General features: G+C 43.7%; 1 protein-coding gene across 3 annotated transcripts; it reads right to left on the bottom strand.

The window, feature by feature from the left end:
• Window positions 1-14,317: 14,317 nt before the first annotated feature.
• LOC122543948 (uncharacterized) lies at window positions 14,318-19,081 on the bottom strand. 3 transcript variants are annotated; one of them, XM_043682908.2, is made up of 2 exons: window positions 18,852-19,081; window positions 14,318-16,947 (listed from the first exon to the last, which is right to left on the bottom strand). In XM_043682908.2, exon 2 carries the CDS (start codon window positions 16,828-16,830, stop codon window positions 15,283-15,285), a length of 1,548 nt encoding a protein of 515 aa, XP_043538843.1. In that variant the 5' UTR covers window positions 16,831-16,947; window positions 18,852-19,081; the 3' UTR covers window positions 14,318-15,282. The 3 variants fall into 3 exon arrangements, with proteins under 3 accessions (XP_043538843.1, XP_043538841.1, XP_043538842.1); XM_043682906.2 differs by lacking the exon at window positions 18,852-19,081 and adding an exon at window positions 18,077-18,391; XM_043682907.2 differs by lacking the exon at window positions 18,852-19,081 and adding an exon at window positions 18,152-18,391.
• Between the last annotated feature and the right edge of the window lie 663 nt (window positions 19,082-19,744).

The following is a 19,744-nucleotide window of genomic DNA, read 5'->3' as shown; positions in this document are numbered from 1 at the left end:
CCAACAAGTCCACACCGCCCCGCCGAAGCGCAACCCACCCATACCCCTCCATTTACCCCTATACCTAACACTACAGGCAATTTAGCATGGCCAATTCATCTAACCTGCACATCTTTGGACTGTGGGAGGAAACTGGAGCACCCGGAGAAAACCCACGCAGACACAGGGAGAACATGCAAACTCCACACAGTCAGTCGCCTGAGGCGGGAATTGAATCCGGGTCTCTGGCGCTGTGAGGCAGCAGTGCTAACCACTGTGCCACCGTGGATGGAGGAAACTAGTGTGGCAGACGATGATTGGGTAATGCCATCAGATAAGTGCGTTAAGAATAACAGTATAAATTGCAGGAGAACAAAGATTGTGGGGAATTATGAAGATATTTTTCTGGCTCCCACAGCTTTGATTTTGCAAGATTAAAGTTTACATGAAGGATATTCTGCGTCTCCTGGTAATTTTTTTTTAATAGAGCATTGAGTGATTCTTCCACAACATGAGCTGGCAAATTGGATACAAAATTGGCTTGATGGCAGGAAGCAGAGAGTAATAGTGGAAGGATGCTTGTCAGACTGGAAGCCTATGACTAGTGAAGTGCCTCAGGGGTTGGTGCTGGGCCCATTGCTGTTTGTTATCTAAATCAGTGATTTAGATGAGAATGTACAAGGCATGCTTAGTAAATTTGCTGATCTTACTAAAATAGGTAGTATCATGGACAGTGAGGAAGGTTATCAAAAATTGCAGCAGGACCTTGATCAGCTGGGGAAGTGGGCCGGGAAATGGCAAATGGAGTCTTGCATTTTGGAAAGTCAGATCATGGCAGGGGTTTCATGGTGAATGGTAGGGCTTTAAGGAGTGTAGTGGAACAGAGGGATCTTGGAGTTCAGGTTGACAGTTATCTCAAAGTTGAATCACAGGTAGACATGGTAGTGAAGAAGGCTTTTGGTATACTGGCCTTCATCAGTCAGGGCACTGACTATACAAGTTAGGTAATTACGTTGCATATATACAGGACGTTGGTGAGTATTGTGTTCAGTTTTGGTCACCTTTATTACAGGAAGGATGTTATTAAACTGGAAAGAGTGCAGAAGAAATTTAGAAGGATGTTGCCTGGACTCAATGGTCTGAATTCTAGGGAGGGATTGGACAAGCTATCTTTATCCTAATGAAGGGCTCTGGCTCCTCAGATGCTGCCTGACCTGCTGTGCTTTTCCAGCAACACATTCTCGGCACGTCTATTGCCCACGTGACTAGGAGGAACAATGATTGACAGATTGATGTGATTGTAAGTCTGCAGACAGGAGCTGGAGAACTGGAGACAGGCAGAGGGAGGGTAGGAGAGAAAAAACTGGGAATGGGAGAGGAAAGAAATGGGGAGATGGGTTTCGGATTCAGTCTTTGAGATGAGAAAGTCAGGAACATCGGAACAGAGTAGGCCATTCAGTCCATCAAGGCTGGTCTGCCTTTCAAATAGATTATGGCTAGTCTCTGGCTGAAATCCATACTCTGACCTTTGGCCCAGGTTACTTAATACTTTTACAGAAAGAAAAAACTCAGATTTAAAATCAACAATTGATCTAGCATCGACTATTGTTTGTGGTAGAGAGTGCCAAACATCCACCACACTAACGTGTAGAAATTCTTCACAACATCTCTCCTGAATGGTCTGAGGCCATTTCTCAGACTCTGCTATCTAGGTCCAGAATATCCAACCAGTGGAAATATTTTTTCCTTATCTCCCAGTCTTTTCTTGTTAATATCTTGAAAACTACAATCGAAGCTAGTCTTGACCTTCTAAATTTGAAGAAAATTGGTCTACTTTGTAATCTCATTTCATAACATAACTCCTGTAGTCCATGTATTATTCTTGTAAACCTATGTTGTGCTCCCTCCAAGGCCAGTACATCCTTCCCAGGCTCTGGTGCCCAGACCTGCTCAAAGTACTCCAAGGGATCTAAGATTTTGTACAACTGCAGCATAAGTTCTGAATCCTTATACTCCAGTGTTCTAGATTTCAGGACAGCGTTCTATTCGCCTTCTTGATCATCTTCTCCACACTCGCTTGTGGCATCTTAAAAGATCTATGCACCTGAAACCTCAAATCTCTTTGGACATCCGCTGTATTTAACTTCACACCATTAAGGGTATGCTGTTTCTGTGTAACATGCATAATGTCACGCTTGGTTACTATGCAATCCATCTGCCATAGTTCTACTAATAACCTAGTCAATCAATGTGCATTTGTAATCTTATACATTGCATATATGATTTTCTATGCATTTTCCAAGTCATTATAAATGATGTGAATAATAACACAGATCCTGGCAGGGCACGATGGGTCACATCCTGTTGCATTTGTTTAGAACTTTGGAGAACAAAAAGTCAAAGCAATAGCACTTTTAAAAGAGAGAGGAACAGACAAAGACTGCACATGATGAGGTCATTGCAGGAGAAAGAGAGAGAGAGAGAAAAAAAACCCCACACTGCTAACTGACACAGCAGTGAACCTGCTGTTTGAATTCATGAATCACTGGACATCAGAGTGCGTCTTGGAACATTAACAAACAGTGAAATTCACAACTAACCTTGGAGGAACCTGTTTGGGAAAGGTCATGGCGTGTAAACAGATAAGTGAATATTTTTAAGTGTGGCTTGACAGTAAGTCTGCAGTAGTGAGTAGAGTGGGTTCTTTCTTGATTATATGTTTTATTGACATATGTCTCTTGATTAAATTTAAAAATATAAGCCATAAGTATTAAATTAGTCTAGAGTAGTGTTTTGTAGAGGAATAAGCGTGTTATTTTCTGGGTCTGTAGGTTGGAAGAAGCAAAAATGGCCTTTAGTAGAGTGATATGCTCTTCTTGTTGGATGTGGGAATTTAGGGAGAGTTTATGTGTTACTGAGGTTGGAGAGACAGTTAGAGGCAATGAGGAATTTACAAGAGCAATGAATGTGATGGATGGCAATTACAGGAAGGGAAACAAGTTACAGATAGAAAAAGTTACATAGATGGGTTAACTCTAGGAAAGGTAAGAGAGATAGAAGGTAATGCAGGCGTCTTCTGTGGCTATCCCCATTTCAAACAAGTATGCTGTTTTGGAAAATGTAGAGGGTGATGGATTTTCAGGGGAATGCATCAAGAACAGCCAAGTTTCTGGTATCAAGACTGGCTCTAATGAAATGAGGGGTACATCAGGTTCCAAGAGATCAATTGTGTTCAGGGATTCTCTAGTCTGAGGCACAGCCAGCAGCAAAATATCAGAATGGTGTGTTGCCTCCCTAGTGCCAGGATCAAGGATGTCTCAGAGGTTACAGCATATTATCAGGGGGAAGAAGGAAGAGCAGGAGGTCATGGTACACATTGGAACCAATGAGATAGGAAGGGAAAAGGTTAAGATTCTGAAGGGAGAATATAGAAAATTAGGCAGGAATTTAAAAAGGAGGTCCTCGAGGGTAGTAATATCTGGATTACTCCCAGTGCTGTGAGCTAGTGAGAGTAGGAATAGGACGATAGAGCAGATGAATGCATGGCTGAGGAGCTAGTGTACTGGAGAAGGATTCACATTTTTGGATCATTGGAATCTCTTTTGGGGTAGGATGGATTGCACCTGAATTGGAAGGGGACTAATATGCTGGCAGGAAGATTTTGCTAGAGCTGCTCAGGAGGATTTAAACCATTAATGTGGGGGTGGAGGTGGGACCCAGGGAGATAGTGAGGAAAGAGATCAATCTGAGACTGGTACAGTTGAGAAAAGGAGCGAGTCAAACAGTTAGGGCAGGCAGGGACAAAGCAGAGCACAAGGTCAGACTGACAAATTAAATTGCATTTATCTCAATGCAAGAGACCCTAACAGGGAAGGCAGATAAACTCAGGGCATGGTTAGGAACATGGGTCTGGGATATCATAGCAATTACAGAAACATGTCTCAGGGATGGACAGGACTGGCAGCTTAATGTTTCAGGATATAAATGCTACAGGAAGGACAGAAAGGAAAGCAAGAGAGGAAGCGGGAGTGGCATTTTTGTTAAGGGATAGCATTACAGCTGTACTGAGGGAGGAAACTCCCAGAAATACATCCAGGGAAGTTATTTGGGTTGAACTGAGAAATAAGAAAGGGATGATCACCTTATTGGGATTGTATTATAGACCCCCTAATAGTCGGAGGGAAATTGAGAAACAGATTTGTAAAGAGATCTCAGTTATCTGTAAGAATAATAGGGTTGTAATGGTAGGTGATTTTAACTTTCCAAACATTGACTAGGACTGCCATAGTGTTAAGGGTTTAGAAGGAAAAGAATCTGCTAAGTGTGTACAAGAAAATTTTCTGATTCAATATGTGAATGTACCTACTAGAGAAGGTGTTAAACTTGACCTAATCCTGGGAAATAAGGTAGGCAGGTGACTGAGGTGTCAGTGGGGGAGCACTGACTATAATTCTATTAGTTTTTAAATATTGATGGAAAAGAATACACCAGATCTGAAAGTTGAAGTTCTAAATTGAAGGAAGGTTGATTTTGACTGTATTAGGCAAGAACTTTCAAAAGCTGATTGGGGGCAGATGTTTGCAAGTAAAGGGATGGCTGGAAAATAGGAAGCCTTTGGAAATGAGATAACAATAGTCCAGAGACGGTATATTCCTGTTAGGGTGAAAGGAAAGGGAATGTTGGATGACTAAAGAAATTGAGGGTTTGGTTAAGAAAAAGAAGGAAGCATATGTCAGGTATAGACAAGATAGACTGAATGAATCCTAAGAAGAGTTTCAAGGCATTAGGAGTATACTGAAGAAGGAATTCAGGAGGGCAAAAAGGGGACATGAAATAGCTTTGGCAAATAGAGTTAAGGAGAATACAAAGGGTTTTTACAAACACATTAAGGACAAAAGAGTAACTAGGGAGGGAAAAGGGCCCCTCAAAGATCAGCAAGGCGGCCTTTGTGTGGAACCGCAGGAGTTGGGGGAGATAGTAAACAAGTACTTTGAATGAGTGTTCCCTGCGGAAAATGTCATGGAAGATTTAGAATGTGGGGAAATAGATAGTGACATCTTGAAAAATGTGCATATTACAGAGAAGGAAGTGCTGGATGTCTTGAAACAGATAAACGTGGATAAATCCCCAGAACCTGATCAGGTGTACCTTAGAACTCTGTGGGAAGCCAGAGAAGTGATTGCTGGGCCCTTTGCTGAGATATTTGTTTCATCAATAGTCACAGGTGAGGTGCAGGAAGACGGGAGGTTGGCTAAAGTGGTGCCACTGTTTAAGAGAGGTGGTAATGACAAGCCAGGGAATGATAGACAAGTGAGCCTGATGGCAGCGTTGGGCAAGTTGTTGGAGGGAATCGTGAGGGACAGGATGTACCTGTATTTGGAAAAGCAAGGACTGATTAGGGATAGTCACATGGCTTTGTGCATGGGAGATCATGTCTCACAAACTGGATTGAGTTTGTTGAATAAGGAACAAAGAGGATTGATGAGGGCAGAGCAGTAGTTATGATCTATATGGACTTCAGTAAGGTGTTCAACAAGGTTCCCCATGGGAGACTGATTAGCAAAGATAGATCTCATGGAATATAATGAGAACTAGCCATTTGGATACAGAACTGACTCAAAGGTAGAAGACAGAGGGTGGTGGTGGAGAGTTGTTTTTCAGTTTGGAGGCCTGTGAACGAGTGGAGTGCCACAAGGATCAGTGCTGATTCATCATTTACATAAATGATTTGGATGTGAGCATAAGAAATATAGATAGTAAGTTTGCAGATGACATCAAAATTGGAGGTGTAGTGGACAGTGAAGAAGGTTACCTGAGATTACAACGGGATCTTGATCAGTTGGGCCAATAGGCTGGGAAGTGGCAGATGGAGTTTAATTTAGATAAATGTTAGGTGCTGCATTTTGGGAAAGCAAATCTTAGCAGGACTTATACACTTAATGGTCAGGTTCTAGGGGGTGTTGCTGAACAAAGTGACTGTGGAATGCAGTTTCATAGGTCCTTGAAATTGTAGTCGCAGGTAGATATGATAGTGAAGAAAGCGTTTGGTATGCTTCCCTTTATTGGTCAGAATATTGAGTACAGAAGTTGGGAGGTCATGTTGCAGCTATACAGAACATTGGTTAGGCGACTTCTGGAATATTGCATGCAATTTTGTTCTCTTTCCTATCGGAACGATGTTGTGAAGCCTGAAAGGGTTCAGAAAAGGATTACAGGGATGTTGCCAGGGCTGGAGGGTTTGAGCGATAAGGAGAGGTTGAATTGGCTGGGGCTGTTTTCCCAGGAGCGTTGGAGGCTGAGGGGTGACCTGATTGAGATTTATAAAATCATGAGGGGCATGGATAGGATAAATTGACAAAGTGTTTTCCCTGGGGTGAAGGAGTCGAGAACCAGAGGGCACAGGTTAATGGTGAGAGGGGAAAGATATAAAAGAGACCTAAGGGGAAGCATTTTCACGCAGACGGTGGTGTGTGTATGGAATGACCTGCCAGAGGAAGTGGTGGAGGCTGGTACAATTGCAACATTTAAAAGGCACCTGCTTGGGTCTATGAACAGGAAGAGTTTGGAGGTTATGGGCCGGGTGCTGGCAGGTGGGAGTAGATTGGCTTCAGATATGTGGTTGCATGGACAAGTTGAACCAAAGGGTCTGTTTCAGTGCTGTACATCTCTATGACTCAATGAAGTCCTGCTAATTTGAGTAACTTGCTGTTCCCTTCAACTAACCATATTTCCAGGCAAATCAGTTAAGTCCCTCAATTCCTTTAGCTTCTACCTTAGTTTATAGTATTTTACGGGCAACTTATAATTGAATAAAGGCAACTGCAGAGGCATGAGGGAGGAGCTGTGTAGAATTGACTTAGAGAGGAACCCAGCAGGAAAGACAGTGGAACAGCAATGGCAGGAGTTTCTATGAGTAATTCAGGAGACACAGCAGAGATTCATCCTGAGGAAGAAGAGGCATGATACTGGAAGGATGAGGCAATCATGGCTGATGAGGGAAGTCAGGGACAGCATAAAAGCAAAAGTGAAAGCATATAATGTGGTGAAGGCCAGTGGGAAACCAGAGGATTGGGAAGCATACAAAGACCAACAGAGGGCAATAAAGAAACAAATAAGGAGGGAAAAGATTAAATATGAGGGTAAGCTAGCCAGTAATGCAAAAGAAGACTGCAAGAGTTTCTTAAGATATATAAAGGGCAACAGAGAGGCAAAAGTGACCATTGGTCTGCTGGAGAATGACATTGGAGAGTTAGTAGTGGGGAACTAAGAAATAGCTGAGGAACTGAATAATTATTTTGCATCAGTCTTCAAGGTGGAGTCAAGAGTAATATCCCAAAATTTCGAGAGAGTGAGAGGCAGAGCTGAGTATGATGGCCAACACAAAGAAGAAGGTGCTAGAAAAACTGAATGGCCTGAAGGTGTTTAAGTCACCTGGACCAGATGGGCAACCCCCCAGAGTTTTAAGGGAGATAGCTGAAGAGATAGTGGAAGTGTTACTGCTGATCTCTCAGGAATCACTAGAATTGTGGAGGGTCCTAGAGGACTGGAAAATTGCTAATGTGTCACTCCTGTGTAAAAAGGCAGTATGGCAAAATACGGAAAATTACAGAATGATTAGCCTTACCTCCATTGTGGGTAAGATCCCGGAATCCGTTGTGAAGGATGAGATTTCTGAACACTTGGAAGTAAATGGCAAAATAGGGCAAAGTCAGCACACTTTCACCAACGGGATGTCATCCCTGACAAACCTACTAGAATTCTTTGAGGAAGTAATGAGCAGGTTAAGCCAAGGAGCGCCAATGGATGATGCATACCTGGACTTCAAGAAAGCCTTTGACAAGGTGCTGCACAGGAGGCTACTGAGTAAAATCAGGGCCCTTGGTGTCAGAGGCAAGGTGCTAGCATGGATAGAAGCTTGGCTATTCAGCAGAAAGCAGAGAGTGGGGATAAAAGTGTCCTTCTTAGAATGGCATGTGGTTTTCTGCAAAGCTCAATGTTAGGACCCTAATTTTTCACTTTATACATTAACGATTTAGATGAAGAAAATGAGGTTATTCTGCTAAGTTTGCAGCTGATACAAAGATGGGTAGTGGGAGAGGTAGCATTGAGGAGGTGGGAAGGCTGCAGAAGGAATTGGACAGGTTAAGAGATTGGGCAAAGAAGTGGCAGATGGAGTACAACTTGGGAAAGTGTGATGTCATGAATAGAGGCATGGACTGTTTTCTAAATGGAGAGAAAGTTCAGAAGTCTGAAGTGCAAAGAGACTTGGGAGTTCTAGTTCAGGATTCTCTTCAGGTAAATTTGCAGGTTGAGTCAGTAGTTAGGAAGGCAAATGCAATGATGGCATTAATTTTGAGAGGACTTGAATATAAAAGCAGGTATGTACTTCTGAGGCTCTATATGGCTCTGGTCAGACCACATTTGGAGTATTGTGTGCAGTTTTGGGCCCCATATCTCAGGAAGGATGTACTGGCCCTGGGGCGTGTTCAGCGGAGGTTCATGACAATGATCCCAGGAATGAAAAGCTTAACATTTGAGAACGTTTAAGGACTCTGGGTTTATACTCTACTGAGTTTAAAAGGGTTAGAGGGATCTAATTGAAGTTTACAGAATACTGAATGGCCTGGACAGAGTAGATGTTAGGAAGATGTTTCCATTGTTAGTAGAGGCTAGGACATGAGCGCATAGCCTTAGAGTAAAGGGAAGACCTTTTAATATGGAGAAAAGGAAAAACTTCTTCAACCAGAGAGTGGGGAAATCTATGGAATTCATTGCCACAGAAGGCTGTGGAGGCCAGCTCATTGAGTATTTTTAAAACTGAAATGGATAGGTTATTGAGTATCAAAGGGATCAAAGATTATGGAGACAAAGTGGGAGAATGGTATTGAGAAACCTATCAGTCATAATTGAATGGGGGAGCAGACTCAAAGGTATTAATGGCCTAATTTCTGCTTCCATGTCTTATGGTCTTATGGACTTTAACGGATACCTTCTAAAAATGCATGTAAACAACATCTACAGACATTCCCCTGTCCATTACCTTTGTCACCTCTTCAAAACATTCAATGAAGACTGGAATTTACAGCTTTGACAAACAAAAGAGGAACATATTGAATTCAGTAACTTAATTTAGTGAAGCTAAAATTTTCTGTTTTGAATTTCTATTCTATACTGACATGAAAGACAACTGTAAACCTTTTTTGCAGAGCGATGGAACAGGAAGATTTGATTACTTACAGTGTGGAAACAGGCCCTTCGGCCCAACAAGTCCACAATGACCCACTGAAGCGCAACCCACCCATTCCCCTACATTTACCACTTCACCTAACACTACGGGCAATTTAGCATGGCCAATTCACTTAATCCACATTTTTGGACTGTGGGAGGAAACCGGAGCACTCAAGGAAACCCACGCAGGCACGGGGAGAATGTGCAAACTCCACACAGTCAGTCGCCGAAGACGGGAATTGAACCTGGGTCTCTAGCGCTGAGGCAGCAGTGCTAACCACTGGACAGAAATCTCAAACTAAACATCACAGCAAGAATTGAGGGAGGTATTTGACTTATCAGGGCCTGAATATTACCAGCCTTTGATTGTGGAAGAAGAGACATTTGTCTGGTCTGTCTTTCAGAAAAGGTTTCAAATGCTATTGTGACTTTAAAACCACTGAGACAAGGAAATGCCTGAATGTGAGTGTTCCAGTGTACTGTCTGTGTGGTAAAAGCTGTACCCAGTTATACCACATACAACAGGCATCACTATTTTACTCTGAGGAGAATAAACTTGTACAGAGATTGTCCAACTGAATTGATACAAAGACACTCGTGCCATGGAGAAACCATGGAAATGTGATGACCATGGAAAGGGCTTTAGTTATCCATCCCAGCTGGAATACCACCATCAGAGTCATACTGAAGAGAGACCTTAGAAATGTGAGGAATGTGGCAAGAGATTTGATTCTCATTATCTGCGAGAAACCCAACAACGCAATTACACTGGGGAGAAGCCATCCATTTGTTCCATGTGCAGGAAAGGATTTGTACAGTCAACCGTCCTGGCATTGCATCAGCAAATTCACAATGAGCAGAGGCCCTTCTGTGACTGTGGAAATAGGTTCAGGCAGTCATACCACCTCACTGTACATCAGCAGGTTCACACAGGGGAGAGACCATTCACTTGCTGTGTATGTAAGAATGGATTTACTGTACCCTCCTACTTGCAGAATCACCAGCATGTTCACACTGGGGAGAAGCCGTTCACCTGCTCTGAGTGTGGGAAGGGTTTCACTCTATCCTCCCACCTCACTGTATGCCAGCATGTAAACACTGGGGAGAGGCCGTTTACCTGCACTGAGTGTGGGAAGGGATTCACTGTGTCCTCCCACCTCACTGTACACCAATGGGTTCAGACTGGGGAGAGGCCGTTCACCTGCTCTGAGTGTGGGAAGGGATTTATTTGGTCAGCCAAACTGGCAGCACATCAGTGAATTCACACAAAGAAGACACCACTCAGCTGCTCTTCCTGTGAAAAGAAGCAAACTTTTGGGCAATCTCAAACCATACCAGCGGGTTCACACTGTGCAGAGGCCATTCAATTGCACTGTGTGTGGGAACGAGTTCACTTTATTATCCAGCCTGTTGAGATACCAGCAAGTTCACAAATGACTGCAGAGTCTGGATTGTGCTGTTCAACACATCCAGGGTTGATAGCCTGACAATATTGTGTTTGTTTCTGCTGATATTAACAACACCCTATGAGCAACTGGAAGTTAATATTCTGGATAGGTAATATTCTGATTTTCAAAGTTTCAATGTTAACTTTTAAATAAGCAATTTGATTGCTCTGTTTCATTCAAGAACTTCCAACAGGAACCTGATTACAGTCAAATTGTGAACTTTAATCATCAGTGCTAACTAATCCTTCCTCACAATTCTCACTGACGTGCATGTTTTTCATAGTGGAACCTTCATTATGAAACTAAATTATCAAGTAAAAAGAAACAACAGTGAAAAGAATTTTCATCAATCCACATTGATATTAGAGAAGATTGGAAGTAGCTCACTTCAGTCATTTATGATACAGCAGCAACAACATTTGGTAAAGTTGGAACTGGTAACAGAGACTGGTTTGAAATCTATTCAGCAGGGATGGTATCTCAATCAACTTATACCAATAAATCCAAGTTGCCTGTGACAGTGAATGTCTGTTCACTCAGTGTGATAGGATTGAGGGAGTTCTGGAACCCTATCACCAATACTGTTACCCCAGCCCCACCAACATTGACAGATGAGGTGCTAATGGACAGGTATAAATAGAAGTCGCTGCTGAATTGTGATGATGCTGCTCCTATAACAAGGTTGTGTTGTTCTTGATTTATTTTTCAGAGGGTTTGTAAACCGAGTCATGCTGCAGCTGTATAAAACTCTGGTGCGGCCGCACTTGGAGTATTGCATACAATTCTGGTCACCGCATTATAGGAAGGATGTGGAAGCATTGGAAAGTGTGCAGAGGAGATTTACTAGGATGTTGCCTGGTATGAAAGGAAAGTCTTATGATGAAAGGGAGAGGGATTTGAGGCTGTTTTCATTAGAGAGAAGGTTAAGAGGTGACTCAAAGAGACATAATAGATTATCAGAGGGTGGGCAGTGAGAGCCGTTTTCCTCGAATGGTGATGGCTAGAATGAGGGGACACAGCTTTAAATTGAGGGGTGATAGATATCGGACAGATGTCAGAGGTAGGTTCTTTACTCAGAGAAGGAAAGGTCTTTACTCAGAGAGTAGTAAGGGCATGGATTCATCAACTTTAAGGACATTAAATGGGCATTAGATAATATATGAATGATAATGGAATAGTGTAGATTAGATGGGCTTCATAGGTAGCCCAACATCAAGGCCTAAGGACCCGTACTGCCCTATAATGTTCGATGTTCTTAGGGCCAGTTTGATTGTGGCTAACAGATACTGCCTAAGACAAAAGGCTTTCAAGTTTTTAAAAAAAGCACTTGTGCAATGAAAGGGGAGTAGCCAGTTCTCCCACCTGAGCTTTTCTCTGGTTTGGTTTGAGTTTTAGCAGTGGGGTTTTGTAGCTGCTGGACCCAAAGAAGAAGGTCCATGCTCATCCTCCCTCTAACATCTCTTCTGTCGGACCCTGCAATTGATTTTATCTTTTGTGTCAAGCGGTGTTTATGAGGATTGTTGCAAGTAGTTGGAACAGCATCATTACGTTGGGATAATCTGTTGGGGTTTCGGATAGTTTAGGTTATTCTGTATTCTGTTCTCTGCTTTTTGTGTTTCATTCAGTAATCTTGTAAATCAATTCTGTTTTGTTTAAAACTAAGTGGTTGGGCCAGCTGCATCACTCCTGAAAATATCCAATGTACATCTGCTTAAAACAACTAATAAATTTAGGGTCCGGGCTACTTTCTTGAAATGTTTTGAGGAGGTCTGGCTTGGTTCATAACAGTTGACTAAGACTGAGGTGTACTCCCATGAGACAGACCCAAAGAAACAGGTCCATGCTGATCCTCCCTCTCTCTGACATCTCTGTCTGATACTCTCCCACACCTTCCCGTCACGTTTAGTTGGACAAGGAATGCTCATCATTTAAGATTGAAAAGACCATTGATCATTTACTAAACTGAAAGGACCCCAGCAAGAATGGAATGCTAGCTGAAATGTTCAAACACAAAGTCTTATCTGCACCATCATGGCCTTATTTCTGATGGGAAATCAGGTAATTTCCACAGGAGAGGCACAATGCAAACATCATGACAATTTACAGATACTGAGGTTACGGAGAAGATTGCGACAACTACAGGGCACCACACCAACAGTTTCACGATAAAGAATGAAGTGAAACAGAAGCCAACACCAAAATCAAGAATTCAAAACAATGTCTGGTAACTATAACCAAGGGAGATAAAACAGGGAGATGTGGCAGTGAATCATGAGATATGGACAGATCCATGTAATTAAAGTCAAGGGGCTGCAGTAAATTACAGCTTCCTAAATCTTTTCCCAGTGTGACATGTTTGAATTCCTCAGGATCTGTGTAATCAACAGTTAACTTTTGGGAGATCTGAGAATTGCTCATCAGTGGTATAGGGGGAGGCTTCTGTGTGTGTGTGTGTGGTGGGGGGGAAAGGGGGGTAGTGACAGATTATTAATGTAATAACATCCAGATTATTCACTTGATACAATCAGGATTATTGATCCAATTGGTGAATGACCTTTATGTAATAGAATCCTGTTTCTTGAAGTTGGATTAGTTTCTCCCCGTGTAGATGAAACCAGCTTAAAAACTTACCACCCTTCAATGAATTCCCTCTTTAACCTTCTGTGCTCAAAGACAAATAATCTCAGCTTCTCCAGTCTCTCCATGGTCTGTGATCAGACACTCATTTTCAGATTAAACATGTGAGGGAGAAAGTGAACAGTGTAGTTCAGCCTCAGATAGTTCCCAGTGAAAGGGATGGATTTGATTGTTAGGAAACAGAACTTTATTACTGATTTTGGACGATGGATTGTCTTTTCCTGATTTTTACTTGGAGGAAAGTCCTGCAGATCTGGTATTGGATGTGGGAAGAACAATCTGCAATTAGAGGAATAGAAAAAGATGGTGGTGAGATGGAGCAGAGTGTTGTCAGTGTGCCTGCGTAAAACAACAAAGTGCTTCTGGGCAATGTTTCCCAGTAGATGAGAAATAGGAGACACCTGGGACAGATCCTTGTAGCACACCACGTTCAAGACTTTTGGAGAGGAAATGGAGATGAGAGAGGAGGTGGTAGGTTGCAATGGTGGTGAGGTCAAGAGTTATTTTTTCTCAGAATGGGCGATGATCATGGATTGAAAGAGAGAAAACTATTCACAATTTCAGTGACCATGGGAGAGTTGGATGGTCAGATGTTTAGTAGGAATAGGATCAAGGGACTCAAAAGTGGGTCAAATGGACAAGTCATGATGGGAGATAGAGAAGTTAGAGAAAGACACCGGTTGAGAGTTCAAAGAAGAATTTTCGAGGCAGTTTGGCAGGGTGAGCTCAGGGAAGGGAAAGACACGCAGCGGTAACTCATCAGATGCTCTCACTCCTAATGACAGTTCATTAGTTCCTCACTTGTTGGACCTGAAGATGGAGGAGATGGTGAAAGCCCTAGAACTTGGAACAACAGGGACCATTCTGCCCCTGAATGTGCTCTGCCATTCAGTTGGATCTTGGCTGGTCATTTCTTTTCTGCATTATTCCCATTCTGTCATCCACCTGAGGAATCTATTGTTTCCTGTTTTGAACATCCTCAATCGTTGTAGAATTTCAAAGGTTCTGAATGAAAAATCCCTAATCACTCTAGTCTTCAGTGGCCTATCCTTTATTCTGAGTTGAGATCCCTTGGTTCTAGACTCAACAGCCATGTGAGATGTCCTATCTACATCTATCCTGAAAGAATATCGTAAATTTTAATTCCCAAATGTTACGGTCCCAGTTGATGGTAATACTGCATAAATTGGATCTCTGAGGTAAGATTGTAAGTTTTACGTTTTGCAGTTTAGTTAGGATGGTAGTCAGAAACTTTCAGATGAGGCTGCCAATGTTCTTTCAACAAGACAAGACAAGACAAGTTTATTACTAAAAGAAAAAAAAGCTCTGTACATATATAACAATTTTCAAAGATCTTACCATAAACAGCAATTTAGCTATACTTCTTTCAAACTTGATGAAAAATTTGACAATATTATGGTGACTATTTCCCAAATGCATCTGAACAGCAAAACTGTTAATCACACATTCTGTTTACATAATATGAAATACAAAACAGTCTGATTCATATTTGGTCATTAAAAATTCTGCTTCATAAATAAATCTTATCCACACCACAGAAATTCATCCTCCCCAACATTGATGCTGATTAGCTTCACCCAATCTATATGGAAATAGAAGTCGCCCATTACTACTGTATTACTCATATTACATGCACACCTATTTTTCTGATTTATATTCAAAAGGTAGTGTTATAGTAAGTACAATATTAAATATAAACAGCTGTGTGTGTAACAGAAAGTCCATATATTTACTTTTACCCATACCATTGTCATATAAAGTTAGACTGGGATTGTAAAAGTAGGCAAAAGTGAGGACTTTCCTGATGAAGGGCTTTTGCCCGAAACGTAGATTTTCCTGCTCCTCGGATGCTGTCTGACCTGCTACGCTTTTCCAGCACCACTCTGATCTAAACGCTAGGATTGTAAAAGTCACCAGTGAACATCCTTGTGACCTTAGTGTGAGTAACAGAAAAACACACCTCCTGAAATCACTTGTGGATACGTCTCTGCAGGTGTGCCATGAGATGGGATTTCTGAGTGAAGCCTTTCCCACATTCAGTGCAGATGAAAGGTCTCTCTCCAGTGTGAACTCGCTGATGTACAGTGAGTTGAGTTGATCGCCTGAACCCAGTCCCACAGTGAGTACACCTGAATGGTCTCTCATCGGTATGAATATGTTGATGGGACATCAGTTCCCCAGAGCTTTTAAAGCACTTCCCACACTCTGGGCATTTAAAAGGCCTGTCATCAGAGTGAACCCGTTGATGACGCATCAGATCCCCAGAACTTTTAAAGCCCTTCCCACAGTCTGTACATTTAAAAGGTGCCTCCCCAGTGTGAACCCGCTGGTGTGTCAACAGGTGGATTTTCTGAGTGAATCCCTTCCCACACTCAGAGCAGGTGAATGGTCTCTCTCCAGTGTGAGTGCGCTGATGTACACTGAGTTGAGATGACCATCTGAACCTAGTTCCACAGTGAGAACAGCTGAACGGTCTCTCATCAGTGTGAACACGTTGGTGTAACTTAAGCTCTCCAGAGCTTTTGTAACCCTTCCCACAATCTGGACATTTGAAAGGTCTGTCCTCAGTGTGAACTCGTTGGTGTGCCTTGAGGTGGGATGACTCAATGAACCCTTTCCCACACTCAGTGCAGGTGAATGGCCACTCTCCAGTGTGAACTCGCTGGTGTGTCAACAGGGTGGAGAACTGAATGAATCCCTGCCCACATTCCGAGCAGATAAATGGCCTCTCCCCAGTGTGAAGCCGCTGGTGTATAGTGAGTTGTGACGATCTCCTAAACCCAGTCCCACAGTGAGAGCAGCGGAACGGTCTCTCCTCAGTGTGAATACGTTGATGAAGCATCAGTTCCCCGGAACTTTTAAAGCACTTACCGCAGTCTGAACATTTAAAGGGTCTCTCCTCAGTGTGAACACGTTGATGTGACTGCAGACGACTGGAACTTTTATAGCACTTCCTGCAGTTTGAACATTTAAAAGGTCTGTCCTCAGTGTGAACCTGTTGGTGTGCCTTGAGGTGGGATGATTGAGTAAATCCAATTCCACATTCAGAGCAGGTAAATGGTCTCTCCCCAGTGTGAATGCGTTGGTGAACAGTGAGCTGGGATGACCACTTGAAGCCAGCGCCACAGTCAGAGCATCTGAACCGTCTCTCCTCAGTGTGAACACGTTGATGGGACATCAGATCACCAGAGCTTTTAAAGCACTTCCCACAATATGGACACTTGAAAGGTCTATCCTCAGTGTGAACCCGCTGGTGTGTAATCAGTGTGGAGAACTGAGTGAATCCCTTCCCACACAGGGCGCAGGTGAATGGCCTTTCACCAGTGTGAACACGTTGGTGAATTTTCAGCGCAGAGTGGTGTTTAAATCCTTTCTCACAGTTCTCACATTTCCAAGGTTTATCCCCAGAGTGACTGCATTTGTGGTTCTTGAGGTCAGTTGATTGGTTGAAGCCTTTTCTGCACACAGAACATGTGTACCTGTTCTCCCCACTATGAATCGTGCTTTCCTCTTCCATGGTTAAAATCTGTTGGTATTCTGGTTGTGATAAATTGGGTGACTCCGTCAGGTCATTATGTGATGTTTCATTTCTGTTTCCTGCCTGCAAATCCTCCTCTTATCACACCCTGTAAAACTGACCGAAAATGGAAAAGTGAACGAGAGAGAAGCCACAAAACCTTAAAGGCACGTTGTGAAATTATGTTGACAGAATCTGGTGATTTGTGGAGATGGCGTTCAAGAACAATGACCATGAAAGCTGCTAGATTACCACAGAAACTCTACGGTGACTAAAGCTAATGTCAATCAGGGAAGGGAACCTGCTCCATGTCTGGCCCTACACTGGACTGTATGGCCTGTTGGAGGTCTCACAGGAGGCTCCAAAGCACTAAAGATGTCACCTAGACATGGGCTGACATGTCCACAAATCAATTTCCCAGCTTGGTGAACGTACCCACAACTATGGCACCTGAGCTACAAATCTTTACGCAAACCTTGTATGGCCTCTATGGAGCAGACTGAGAGAGAAAAGAGAATGACACAGTTGCATGGAGAGAAAGAGAGACAGATAGGTAAGGAAGTAGGAGATGCTGGGGACAAAGAAGCGAGCTTTGTTTATCTCAAACTTGACCAGAACTTCAAGAGGATCTTCTAAATCCTCAATCATCAGCAGCGCAATGGGGACTTTAGCGGCAACTTTTTCATGCAGAGGGTACTAATGAGCTGTCTGAGGAAGTTGTGGAGGCTGGTACGATTACGACATTTAAAAGGCATCTGGATGGGTATATGACTAAGAAGGGTTTAGAGGGATATGGGCCAAATGCTGGTATATGGGACTAGATTAATTTAGGCTATTTGGTCAGCATGGATCAGCTGGACCGAAGAGTCTGTTCCATGCTATATATCTCTATGACCGTGATAACAGTTTTTTTAGATTAGATTACTTAGTGTGGAAACAGGCCCTTTAGCCCAACAAGTCCACACCAATCCTCTGAAGAGCAACCCACCCAGACCCATTCCCCTACATTTACCCTTTTGTCGAACACTAGGGGCAATTTAGCATGGCCAATTCACCTAACCTGCACATTTTTGGACTGTAGGAGGAAACCGGAGCACCCGGAGGAAACCCACGCTAACACGGGGAGAATGTGCAAACTCTACACAGACAGTTGCCTGAGGTGGAAATTGAACCCAGGTCTCTGGCGCTGTGAGTCTCTGTGAAAACCATCAGCACCAAGTTACCATCCAACTCGCACTGTCCTGACCTGTTTGACATCCAGTACTGGAGTAAAGCAGAACTCTGTCACTGAAATAGGAGGAGGATGATAGTCATTCCTTACAGGCCCCATTACGAAGTCTATTCCCCAATTGCGAACTTCATCTGTCACTGGAAACTGTCTGACATTGAAACAACTTAGTGTCATATTTCATTCCCCAAACTGAGATACCAGTCATATGTCCATATCATCATTAAAATCACCTATTTCCACTCATAACATCATCCGATTCCCTCGCAGTCTCAGCTCACCTGCTTCTGAAACTCTCATCTATTACACGGTTACCTGTAGACTTACCAATCCCCTAACAGCTCCCACATCCCCCACGTTACCGCCCCCTCTCCCCAGAATTGAGATCCTCCACCCCCTCCTGTAATTGAGACCACACCCTCTATGTAACTCAGACCCTTCCTCTTCCCTTGTAATTGAGACCACCCTCCCCCTGTCTGTCTCTCCACCCTTCTGCAGTCTATCACCCGCCCTTTGCGGCTGCCCCTCCCCCTCCTGCTGACTATCACCCCCTCTCCCGCTGCCCCTCCCCTCCTGCTTCCGGTCTCCCCATCCCTCCAGCTTCCCCTCCCCTCCCCTCCTGCTTCCGGTCTCCCCTTTACTCCTGCACACCCCCTCCACCACTCCCCTCACTGAGCCATCCCCCCAGTGACATCACAGCACTGTCCGAAAGATGGCCTCGCACGCGCTCTGCAGCACATTGACCCTATAAAGATGGCGCCCCTAGAAACCCGCGCGCTCCCAGTGCCCTCACTGAGATGGCGGCCATAAGGCTGGGCCTCCTTGAGTCGGATTTCCGAACGCGGGGCTTGGATAGTCTTATCCGGGGCTTGCAGCCCACACGAGGTGTTTATAAAGCCTCTCCGCTCTTTCTCTCCCGATCGCACTCCAACACACAGTCTCCACTCCTCCCCTTTTCTGTCGCCGACCGCAGCCACTGGACAAAGCTGCTCCAAGTCTCTCACTGTGACCGGTCCTGCAGCTCCGCCCATCGTTCACTTTCATTAGTTGGAGGACCCGCCGGACGATTGGTCTTCCTGCCCCGCCTCCGGATTCCTATTGGCCCAGAGCCGCCGCCAATCACCCGGACGCCGCAGGGTGAGCAACTGCAGTACCGATGTAGAAGCGGTGGTGGCGCTTGAGGAAGTGGGAGAGCCTGAGGGTGGGTCCAGGGTTTCGAAAACACAGCATGTTGGCTGCAAGCACTAGTAGTTACGCCGGCGGAAAGGGCTGGGGCTTCCTGCAAACTCTCTTTGCAGAAATAAAACTCTAACCAAACCACATGGTGTTTACATTCAGGACCAGGATAACATGTATCTAAAAATGTGAAAGGAGAAAGCTTTCTCTGCTGTGAATGTGGGCAATGATTTCAAATATCAGTGTTACTGTAAAAACACCAAGATACAAACGGGATTGTGACAGTGCTCTGGTTGGGGAAAGAGTTTTAATTCGTTAAAACGTTTGAAAGACACGACACCAGGGAAAATCTGTACATGTGCAGACTCTATGGAGCAGGCTTCAACTAATAAGCCGCCATGAAATGCCATGGAGAAAACTGTGAGGACTGGGAGAGGGTGCAAATGCCCATCTAAGTTGGTACCACATCACTGCAGTCACACTGGGAGAAGCCATTTGCTTGTTCTGAAT

The sequence above is a fragment of the Chiloscyllium plagiosum genome, unplaced genomic scaffold (genome assembly GCF_037043375.1).
Source record: "Chiloscyllium plagiosum isolate Xiang-an unplaced genomic scaffold, Cpla_swu_hap1 HiC_scaffold_46, whole genome shotgun sequence".
NCBI classification, from domain to species: Eukaryota; Metazoa; Chordata; class Chondrichthyes; order Orectolobiformes; family Hemiscylliidae; genus Chiloscyllium; species Chiloscyllium plagiosum.
The sequence above is the reverse complement of the archived record's forward strand: the minus strand, read 5'-3'. Positions and strand labels throughout refer to the sequence as shown.